Here is a 12494-nt window from a genome sequence, read left to right as displayed (position 1 = left end):
AAGCCAAACAAACAGACATTATAGGCATAAATGTCAAAATTTGGGTACAGCAGTCAACATTGTGCTAAAATCTTAATCACTATTATAACAAACAACTGTCAGCAAAGAAAACAAAATAGCATACAGACACTCTATAGACAAAGCACATAAATAAAAATGAAAGACAATGATATAACAAATGAGTTTGAGCCAAGGCTCCGTGTTGAAGACCGTAATTTGACCAATAATAGTTTATGTTTACAAATTGAAACTTGGATGGATGTTGTCTCATTGACACTTATACTACATCTACTTATATCTTTATCCCAAAAACACCATAGCGCGATATTTAAATACTAGTACTACAAAATATGGACTAAAAAGTAAAGGTGAATAGATAAACCAAGAAAAATGAAACATAACACAGTAACACGTAATTCAGATGATAGATACGTCAGTATCTAAAATCTATATTTCAAGACCATCATGTATTATTTGTGAAGTTGAGACGGAAAATGCATCAAGAAGGTCTTGATGTTTTTGGTATTTGTTTCTAAAAAAAGGACTTACCGTTCTTTGATATAGCCAAACAACACTCTGCTCAGACAATAGTGACGTTTTATAAAGCCTTAATAACAGCTGCAAGTTCTTTAATACCGAATGAGTTGGGAAATATATTTTCAATATGCGGGAGAAGCTGTTATGCTGCTGCTAAGTGGGGAAATTAATAATTTCAAATTTAAATCGTCTCAATTTGTGAAGGATTCTGGCACTTAGATGACTGCGTATGTCTAATTCGGGGTAAGAGTCTAAATATTAGGCGACAAAAGCCGTGTCTGTTCTTGACGATATATAAATGGAACAGACTTAGAAAAGTTTGGTTTTTAATAGAAAAAACGTCATCCGAATTTAAATGATAAACAGAAAACGTTTCAAAGACATTAATGATCAGGAAATTGTTGCGTGATTATTAAAACATCTGATTCACTTGAAGAGGTGTTGACAAAATATATTTCATCACCATGCTACATGTGTTCGAAATTTAACAGATTTATCAGATAGGGTTATTTTTTTCCATCTGATGAGTTAAGCCTTTTTCAACTGATTTTTATAGTTCGTTCTTTTGTTGTACTGTTATACCACTGTCCCAGGTTAGGGGGAGGGTTGGGATCCCGCTAACATGTTTAACCCCGCCCATTATTTATGTATGTGCCTGTCCCAAGTCAGGAGCCTGTAATTCAGTGGTTGTCGTTTGTTTATGTGTTACATATTTGTTTTTCGTTCATTTGTTTACATAAATAAGGCCGTTAGTTTTCTCGTTTGAATTGTTTTACATTGTCTTATCGGGGCCTTTTATAGCTGACTATGCGGTATGGGCTTTGCTCATTGGTGAAGGCCGTACGGTGACCTATAGTTGTTAATGTCTGTGTCATTTTGGTCTTTGTGGATAGTTGTCTCAATGGCAATCATACCAAATCTTCTTTTTTTATATTATACAGGTATGAATCATACTCTTTCGATATTAAGCCGATTGTTCTGCTCTGCAATTTTTGTCTTTTATCCTGCAATTGGGTGTACATGTTCTACTATACAGAAACAGCCATACAGATATCGCTATGCTGTATCCGTATACTATACAGATATCGCTTTAAAGCTCCGCCCACTGCCGGACTGAGTATTGTATGAACCTGTGTGACCTCAGAATGTGTATTGCAGTTGCATTCCAATGACGTATTAATTGAAAATTAACGCAAATTAACGATTACTTTTATACGTTCTGTTTGTTTTCAAACATTTCTTTGGAGCAATAAGAATCACACCAATTTTCTGATAACATACACACATGAGCAGCAGTCTTTTTTTACGATGACACTATCAATTTCAAAACTTGAATGTGTATGGTTGTGTAACAAAAACAACCATGTCAATATCAGCATGCATGTTTAGTGAATGTCGAGTCTGAAGCGTAGGACAACTCGTAAACTTCTGTTTCAAAGTGGACAATGTTTTGTTATTTGTTTTTACTGTTGAAATTAGTTGTTATGTTAAAATAGATAATTATTCACCTTGAGCGATGTATTATTGTTGACCATTTGAGATTCTTTTTTTGTGAACCCGTCTCCGGCTGCATGTGTGATTACTGTATCGTATTACTGCACGGGCCTTAAGGGATTTCAAATCGAAAATAAATGCAAAACATGTGTTTTTGTGTCTTCAAAACACCAATAATATACAGAAATAATTGCAGGATAAAGACAATAACTGTTTAGTGTCTTTAGATATCTGCTGTATTTATACTCGGCTCGAAACAGATGTAATAGCTCGCTGAAAGCTCGCATACACCTTGTTGCCTAGCCTCGTACAAATACAGCTGATATTTAAAGACACTAAACAGTTATTGTCTATTTAAATTAACAGCTGTAGATGAAATCATAATATTTTTTATTTCAAAAATTATATAAGGATCGATGTGGGAATAATGAAGGAAATATGGCTCTACCTTCTTTGATTTTATGGTTGAAATAATAGTTTCAAATAAAGGCAACAGTAGTATACCGCTGTTCAAACTCATAAATCCATGGACAAAAAACAAAATCGGGGTAACAAACTAAAACTAAGGGAAACGCATTTAATATGAGAGGAGAACAACGACACAACACTACAATGTAACACACACAGAAACGGAACAAGCATCAGACAAAATCCCACGAGAATAACAAATTTAACATCAAAACCAAATACATGAATTTGGGATAGACAAGTACCGTGACACGTCTTATCGCAATGTGAATTTACACTCAAAATAAGAGAAAACAAACGACGCAACATTAAAATGTAACACACACAGACACGAACTATAATATAACAATGGCCATATTCCTGATTTGGTACAGGACAAAATGGTGGGTTGAACCTGGTTTTGTGGCATGCCAAACCCCCCTCTTTTATAGCCATGTGAAATATAACATTAAAATGACAACTCAACACCACAGGACTACAATATAAATAAGTTGGAGAACACAATTGACAAAGAAACAACACACGAACAACAACCAACAAAAGGCAACAAGTTCAAAATTTTAATACGCCAGAAGTGCATTTTGTCCACACAAGATCTACTAGTGGCGCCCAGATACAAAAGTTTGAGAGCCGAAATAAGCACAAAGTCGAACAGCATCGAGGACCAAAAGATCAAAAAAGTTGTGCCAAAAACGGCCAGGGTTTTCTGTTAGTTACCAGAAAATCCCTATTATTTAGAATAATTTATACTTTTGCTAACAGTAAATTTATAAAATTACTATACAAAAGATGTACATGATTAAACTGAAGTATTAACTAATTACAGGAAACAACTGAAATACACTACATAACCAGACATTTGCAACACAAAATGTAGACACATCCGAATAAGTTTAAACCTAAACGCCAAGTGACGTCATATTTGAAATTTTAAAAAATGACAAAAAATGACGTCATTTGAATTTGTAAAACAGATCAACAAAAAAAGAAAAATGACGTCACATTTGAATGAATAAGATAGAATTAGGATTGATTAAAGATTATATTTGAACTAAATACTGATATTGCTGTTAATAACAATGCACATTTTAATACTTATTAATAGCAAACTAAGGTAGCAATGAACTATATTATAAGCTATGTCCTGTTTGTTTTGAATCTAACTTCAAACGTACAATATCGTACTGATTATGTTGAACAAAATCAAATCAAAAAGGTTTTAATCATTCATGTTGTTTAACTAGGTACACATTTAGCATTTTGACAGTACATAGAACCGCTTTTTTATTTCTGCAAAATGATAAGAAATTATCTACGTTATCAGTTTTACCCTGTAAACGCGACCTGTCTCGCTTCTATTGAAGCTCATATTATTCCTTCAGTTGTTCTTCAATACCTTGATTTCCCTCTTCTTATTTGATTATTGAGATTTAAACATTGATTATCTACTGTTGCTTTATATCATTACTACCACTTGTATAGATCATCCAATTTCTTTGTTTCTAGAATTATGTCTTTTATACAAGTTTCATCATTTACGCTTGGAACTTTTATTGGATTGCAAAGAATAAAGACTATGTAAGTACAATTTTAGTATACTAATGGATTGTAAAGTATTAAGACTGTGTGGGTACAATTTAAGTTTACCAATACTTCCATTTTAAAGTTTGATTAATAAATATAAGAGAAGCGGAAAAAACCTAAAACTACCAAAAAGCAAACAACTGTATAAAAAACATAGAAAAAACTAAGGACTGAGCAACACGTACCCAATCAAAACCGGGGTTGATTTCAGGTGAATGGACAGGTGAAGCATATCATGTTCAACGTTGCAACCCTACCTCTTCGAAGGAATGATTTCAACTTGGAACTTTATGGTTTAATAGCTTTTTGTGAGCAGCAACATTCTATCAAGGAAATAATGATAGTAACTGCAAGATCTGGAATATTGTTTCATCTGAGAGATATATACTCTATATGCAGGTGCTGCTGGAAGGCTGCTTCTTTAAATTATAAAAGTCATAATTAGAAAGCTGAAATAATCTGTCGTGTCTGTCCGAAAGTAATATTTGGATGAGCTGGATGTGTTTTCAATAGGATAATACATGCGAGTACCAGTTTCATTATGTTTTTATGAGGATCTTCATCACTAAATCACGTTTTCGGGGCATTTGAGCAATAAACATTAATATAAACAGGTCTAGAGAAATTTTTGTGTTATTCAATTTTATCAAGATATTGCAAATAAAAAACGAGAAGCATGAAAGTAAAAATGCTTTAGAGATTATTTCAAGATTGTTTTCTCACACCCCTTTCAAGACCTGATCAAACGAAATTTGAAAAAAACCAGAAATTTATGATTCTTTTCAGATTTAAACTAATGGTCAAACCGAGAAAAAAAAACCACCACAAAACGTTGCAAGTATGTAAGACAACGGTCAGTAAGACAATCCGGCAAATGTAAAAGGGGGCGAAAGATACCAGAGGGACATTGAACTCATAGATCGAGAATTAACTGACAACGCTATAGAAAAAAAAGACTAACAGACAAACAATAGTACACAAGACACAACATAGTGCTCCGGAAGGTTAAGCAGATCCTGCTCCACCCACATGGTGGCACCCGTCATGTTGTTCATTTTATTACAAACCCGTTTAATAGACTTATTCAATAGGTCATATTACTGAAAAGGGAATGGGATTGTAGTTAGGAATATATCCGATTTCATTTGTGAAACGAATATTGCATAACGGTCAACCAACTCGTTATGGCGTCTCTTAAATTTACGGACGGATGATTTCAACTTCACCATTTAGAACTCTTGGTTTGATATCTTCGATGTGAGCAGCTACACCCTATCAAGGAAATCATGATAGGAAATACAGGCCTGGAAATATCGTATCAATTTGGGGATACCGGTATGTACTCTAAATATTGCTACATACAAATATAAAGTTCACACATTCGAAACTGAAATCATCTCTTTTGTCTTCAACCGACCCTCGTTGTCAATTTCGAGATGTAAGTCAAGATAAAAGACAGACTTTACTGTATTAGTTGTATCCTTTACCTCTAGTTCGATGGTATATATGCTATCAACATAGTCACACAGTTTTTAATTATTTAGTGAGAGAACATCATCTATATAGCGGATAGAAGTTCATGTGTGAAGTCAACCTCATAAGAATAAAGAATTCTTTCGAAACAAGTCGGCAAGACGAGTGGCACATTCGGTTCCCATGGGAATGCCGATAGTTTGCCGAAAACACGTCCTCCAATCGTAACAAATATGTTTTCATTTAAGAAATCAAACTTCTTTATAATCAGAGTGATTTTTTTCTAAAGTAGGATTCATCCTTCTCTAAGTCAAGATACTTGCAGCTGCGTCTGCCTATCTTTTTTATGAATCAAAGCAATGCCAACTCTTTCAATTTTTCTTTAATTTTGAATTGGGTATACTTGTGTAAAATGTAGAAAAGTCCAATATTCTAATATTATTGCAAGATGGAAGAGTCTTCCATTGTATTTATCCTAAAAGATCTTTTGAATTTTTTAGTATCCACATTTGATTCACGCCAGCTCTAGAATAGGCAGTTTCCTAATAAATTTGAAGCCCGTCTTCAATTGCAGATAAAATTGATGTCCATAATTTAGAAAGATCTTTCGCGGAGCACTTGGAAGACCCAGCAATTTGCTGTTGTTTTTAAGGACACTTATGTAGTAAAGGTATCCAATAAAGTAATGCAAGATCAAATTCTTCATCTTTGGTTAACATAACAAAGGAAAATAGAACAGACCTCTGATTATCCTAGATTTTCTCTTTAGTAAATGGCGTTCAGGTATATGTTGAGAGTCCAAGAGAATTTTCAATTCCTAATTTTTTTACAAGTAGTTTAAGTAATGTGATTTAACCAAAAGACAACATATTTGTCATAGAGTAAAGACAAGTGTTTTACAACATTTTGGTCTTTAAAGATTGACATTGATAAATTTAAGGCAACAGTAGTATACCATTGTTCGAAATTCATAAATCGATTTAGACAAAAAAAAATCCGGTTTACAAGCTAAAGTTGAGGGAAACACATCAAATAAAAGAGTGGAACTACGACACAACAGAAACACAATTTAAAAATGTAACCCACACAGAAACGAAACTATAATATAACATTGGCCATTTTCCTGACTTGGTACAGGAAATTTTAAATTTAAAAAATGGTGGGTTAAACCTGGTTTTGTGGCATGCCAAACCTCCCGCGTTTATGGCAATTTTTGATATAGCATTAAAATGACAACATTACATGATAGGACTACAATACAAATAAATGGGAGAACATATAGGACAGAAAAGCACACGAATAATAGCGTACAAAAGGTGCCAGGTTTAAAATTTAATACGCCAGACGCGCTTTTCGTCCACACAAGACTAACTTAGCATTGGTATTGATAGACTCATCCACTTTTTGAATCTGTTTTGTTTAACCTCTGTTATGACCTCTCAGCCATAATCTTCTCGGAAAGGTTAAGAGTATCTACGTCTTCTTTCTTGTGTTTGATCTATTGCCTGGCATAATATTCGACTGAATCCATCCGTATTTTGACGTTGTGGTTCAATGTTGAGGTCACCAGCAATAACGTGGCCAGCCGGATTATATATGAATAGGGAACTATTACAGGTGCATTCAGGAGGTTTAGACTTAAAGCCGTCAATATTAATATCCTGCAAAACGTGTTTAGAATTAAAAGTTAAAGTTGCAATGGGTTTGGTATAGGTATTAGAAATTATTGGTACAGACTGATCTTTGAAATCGGGAGGTATTTTGGATTTTTAACTAATTAACGATAAGGATATTGCACAAGTTGACGGCATAGAGACATGTTTTAGCAAAGGAAAGTTTAGGAAGGGATCTTTTCCCTTTAACATCTTTTCCAATGCAAACTGGTTTTGAAATGGTATATAAACAAAGTTTCGTGCTAACGTGATGTATATCTAAAGGCTTTTGTATAAATGGCAGCAAATCATTAATAGAAGAGTTGGCGTTGTATAATGATGATGACAATGATGATGACAATGACATCGTCTACGTTGAGGAGTAAAAGATAGGTTTCGAAACATGTATACCAATAGACAAATGTGTTACTAGAATTCCAACAGATTAAAAAAAAAAAAAAAAAAAAGCATAGCAGGAATATGAAAACCCAAGAAAAATACCATGTATCAAACATTGCCGGTTTCGTTTTGGTTTCTCTTTTATTTATCATATTTTATATTTTGATACCAAAGTTTTAGTCAATGGCTTAATACACACCAAAAGGCATTGTTATACAAATCTTGAAATATGGTTTAAAGCAAATTATTCAAGATGTTACCAGTACAAGATCTATAATTAAAAAAACAGAGAGTTCTCACAATAAATTCATATACATTTCATCACAATGTGATAAAAGGTGAAACTATTATTGTTACAAAATAAGTAAAACATTAGTTCAAAAAAAAAATAACATATAATATGGTAACGTGAGGCTAAGATATATGAAATCGCTGAGTTAAATAAATGACAATTTTTTATCCGTGATAGATCACGAAATTTAGAAAATTGACATGGTATTTTACTTTTTTATAACGGAACTTTTTCAATAGTCTACGACTATCAGCTATTTCCACGAAAACTGCAAACAATCAAAAACATAGTGATCTACACAAAACGAAGCATGCCAAATTACAATGTAGATATTTCGATATTTATTTTAAATAACAACATTTGTTCATCTCAAATAAAATTGTATAAAATGTATTTGATTGTCTCTTCAGAAGCAGTTCCTATAATTCTAATATAAAACATCTGACTGCCTTCATATTTCATAATCTTACAGAGGTCACCGTGATGTAAGTATACTCGTATGCAATGTAAACACATATTTAAAAGGGACAATTACAACTGAAAATTTCTAATGACTTTTATTATGAAACAAAACAAAGAACTTATCTTTTCAACTTTTTTATTCAAAAAATGTAGAAAGTAATGAAATTTGTTTGAAAATATTACATTAAGCCGGAGAGCAAATTCCTCATTTGTCCGTTAAAACTCCGGCTTTATAAACGGAGAATCCAGTGAAGGAAATTTCTTTAAAAAAATATGAAGATGTTGCCGCGAAGAAAAATAAATCGCCGCGAAGAAGGATCCTGCAAGAAATCGTGATTTTATGACGTTTTAAGGTTGCATTTCTGTAAATATTGACAATGCAATTTCCCATAGGAACTCCTTTTACGGCTCAGACTGTACCATTTTTACTATGAAGTTTTGAAAAAAAACTTATCCCAGACTTGAAAGTTAATTTGCACCACAATTTTTTCCAAGGGTCAAAATATAGGGCTGTGCGGCATATTTTCAACGTTTATATGCCCTGAACTTCTCAGAATTTAAACTAACACTAATTTTCTTAACTACCCCTACCTCGAATGAATGGTTACCACAGATCTCAATGTAAACAATATGCACATGTAAATGTACTGGTACCATTCCCAAGTTATGTCTCTGTGAGATGGAACACATAGAGCATAACTGGGAACTAGTATGTTAACAAAATTAATTTTCTATGAATATTCAAGATCTCCCCAAAAGAGGCGTTTTTTTTAGAAACAGCTGTATATACAAAGTGCAACCTTAAGAAACTAAACGTAGCATGAACGGGATCCATTATATCATACATGTTTATATTCTATTACAAACATAAAAATGAAAGTTTCTAGCGTTGAAAAAAAATCAATTTTCTGCTCCTGACTAAAACACCTCAGAATTATGACAAACTTTTCGAACAGGTAAAAATAGTCAACTTGTCATTGAAATGAATAACATCTGGGTTTTTTTAGTGATTTATTTACCCTTTTTACACTTTTCTTGTCTTAATAATGTTTTGCAGTACACAAAATTACAAAATGTCTAATATCCTCAAAATCACCCCTATATTCTGAATTCAGCACCTTATTCATATTCGAATATGTATATAAACCTCCAATCATTTCATTAAGGTGCTATCTAACACTACAGGAAGATAACTGTGTACAATCAGCTTAACGTTTTAATTGCGTTGTGTAGTTAAGGGAATATTAAGCTTCTCAATGATCAAAATTAGTGTTTGTCAAACTGCTATAAAACCACTGTAATTTTTCTGATAAATTGATTGGTTCAAATATTTTGAAATTTTTATATTTTTGTCAAAGGGTCAAAGTAAATACTTTTTCAAAATTTTATGAAAATTAAACGAGCCAAATTAATTTAAATGATGGTGTTGGGTAACACCTTAAATTAGTACATTCGTCTGGGGTAGTCAAGTTGTAAACTATTGTGAGTTGTTAACATGTCTGGACTTGAATAACATGACTCAAATCTAAACATTCTTAGATCTGATATATCATTAAGTAAAAGACAGAGGAAACAGTCATATCTTTATTTGTATCTAACAGTTTTAATTGCAAAAGAATGAAGATGATTTCACATCATAATTTAATTGTTTGTGCTCATTCCTTGATCAACTTTTCCAAGCAATCTTTGGTATACTGTTCAATGTACATCCAGTTTACCTAAAGGCATCTTTATTTAGGATGATTTAGGCTTTTTTGTCTGAATATTGTATGCACATGAGGAACTATATATCATGGCAACATGGTCATTGTTTTTCATTAGTAATTCTTCATTATATCACGTATATATTTATGTTACCAGATATGGTTTTATATATCTCTGATGGTACAATTAAGACTTTAAAAAAAAACTTTTTATACCAATTAAATAATTATTTTTTACACACATGACATTGTTTGATGTTGTGAATGTTTTTTTGTTTGATTACATTTATATCTACTGAAAGATGATAACGTGATAAGAAAATCAATTGGAATATTACGATTAAATAATGACTTGCAGAACAAGAAAGAAAACAAACATACATTCTTTAATACTTTTCCCTAAATGTTTACTTCCTAAACTTGACAGATGCCCTCATGCCAATGATTCATTATACCTTCCAAGATATTTTTTAATATTTACACATTTTACTAATGAATATTATGTCTCAGTTACAATATTTTCCTTGTTGAAATTGAGTGAAGTACTTAGTTTTACTCATTTCTGATCAGCCGTCCATTGAACGAGTTTTCCTTCGAGTTATATTCCTTTGGTTGATCGTCAATGTTTGAACTGTTGACTAGACACAAGGCCGGTTTACCTGATGAAAATTAATAACAATAGGTGTTTCATACTCATAATATAAGGTTGTATCATACCTCTCACGGAAAACACGTAACCATTCCGTGTGTCATTTAAATTTTCATTTATCAACTGATAAATGGCACTGCCAAGGAACGTTTTTCATCTTTGTCAATCAAATTATCAAGGAAAATCCACTTTTCCTATTCTTAACGAATAACGTTGTGACGTACCAAATGATTTATTTGGTTAAGTATGATAAATACGTACCTAAAGACAGGCAGTTGGGAGGTTCGCATGACCCCTTCCCCTTGAAAACAAATAAGCACTGCTCAAGTCAACGTTGTGTTTGAATTGTGACTGCTAAAGTTGAGTTCGCGAGCCCAAATAATCCCGCTTGGAAATTCCTGTCTTCAGGCCTAAAATACATGAGATGTCTTTTCGCCGTCGATTTCGTGGCGTCAATGACGTTGCTGAAGAATGTCATTTTTTTAAAACTTAAATCGCGTCACCATATTAATAGAATCGATGCAATTATGAGATTTGTTGTCGAGCTGATGGTTGTTATTTTATAGATATCCATTTGTTCTGTAACTAATGAGATGTGAAATTCATTAAAGAAATAAGATGGAACCACAATTAAACACAATCAAAAATTTAGTTAATAGAAGCTCTAGATTAGACGTACAAACTAAAATATATGATAAGAACAAAAAGCGCATTATGCTAATATTCTTGATGAATACTGCTACATTTCAGCAATGCATGTTTAAATGAGGCGATAGGATAAACTCTGTTAAACGTTAACTTTAGTTTACATTGTGTCCTATCATTTACAGTGATCTTAACCAATGTCGTATTGAAACCATAGAAGCAAATGCATTCTTCAATATAACAGGACCTCTAATGTTGTAAGTTTATAATTATGATAAAAGAGGGGGGATAAAAAAAAAGATGTCAGATATACTTCCCATATATATAACTCGGTTAGATAATTGCATTCATGTAGAAGATTTTACATTTTCACAATATAAGACTGATGATTTGTTATCTTTACTGATGATTAAAATGATGTGAGAAAATAGCTGTTATGAAGGACTACCCAATACATATACACATGTTATTGTATTTTTAGTACAAAATATACAATATTTTGTTGCACATTAGGCTTAAAAAATATGAATATTAAAATGATTATTTTCCGTTAAAAAAATCATTCAATCCGAAAATTGAAATACTTTTTCCAAAAAAAAATGTCTTTGCTGCCTGTAATCGAACTTTTGCTTTCAGATACTCGTCCATATTTTTAAACTTTCTTAAGATAAGTTCTACAGCATCCTCATTAACTAATGTACATTTTGCATTTCTATATTCATATTTCTCAAGTTGCTATCAATAGTAGTAGACAATGCGTTGTTTGTTATAACACTAAAATATGTATATTTGAAATCTCAGTCAAGTCAGATGGATAGATTTGTAAGCATTTAACATGCAGTTGCAAATTCATCTTGAATTTCAATATTAGAAAATATAAACATGGTTCCGGCGTTGAACTAGACAAGCACTTTGCGCCTTTTGGGGGTATTTGTTCGCAAGGTTTATATAGTCGTCAGTAAGACATCAACCGTATATGTAAATATGTTCAAGCCCTACAAAAGATAAATTTGTACTTAAAAAGTGAATTGAGACTTACACTCATATTTGATCATTCTCATTCCTGCTAGATCTACAAATTGGGGGAAAAAAATATAAACATGTTTCATCAATTGCTTTATTTGCTCATTTCTGCT

The 12494-nt window shown here is 32.4% G+C and overlaps 1 protein-coding gene across 1 annotated transcript in view; it reads left to right on the top strand.

Moving 5' to 3' along the window:
- Positions 1–12494, top strand: part of LOC143073306 (uncharacterized) — a 42438-nt gene that overhangs the window by 6181 nt on the left and 23763 nt on the right. Inside the window, exons 2-4 of the mRNA XM_076248737.1 lie at positions 4006–4077; positions 8310–8384; positions 11544–11615. Of these exons, the coding sequence (XP_076104852.1) occupies positions 4010–4077; positions 8310–8384; positions 11544–11615 (215 nt within the window). The 5' untranslated portion in view covers positions 4006–4009. The remainder of the gene's footprint in view (positions 1–4005; positions 4078–8309; positions 8385–11543; positions 11616–12494) is intronic.

This window comes from Mytilus galloprovincialis, chromosome 4 (genome assembly GCF_965363235.1).
Source record: "Mytilus galloprovincialis chromosome 4, xbMytGall1.hap1.1, whole genome shotgun sequence".
Taxonomy (NCBI): Eukaryota; Metazoa; Mollusca; class Bivalvia; order Mytilida; family Mytilidae; genus Mytilus; species Mytilus galloprovincialis.
Note: the sequence above shows the minus strand (reverse complement) of the source record. Positions and strands in the feature narration are given on the sequence as shown.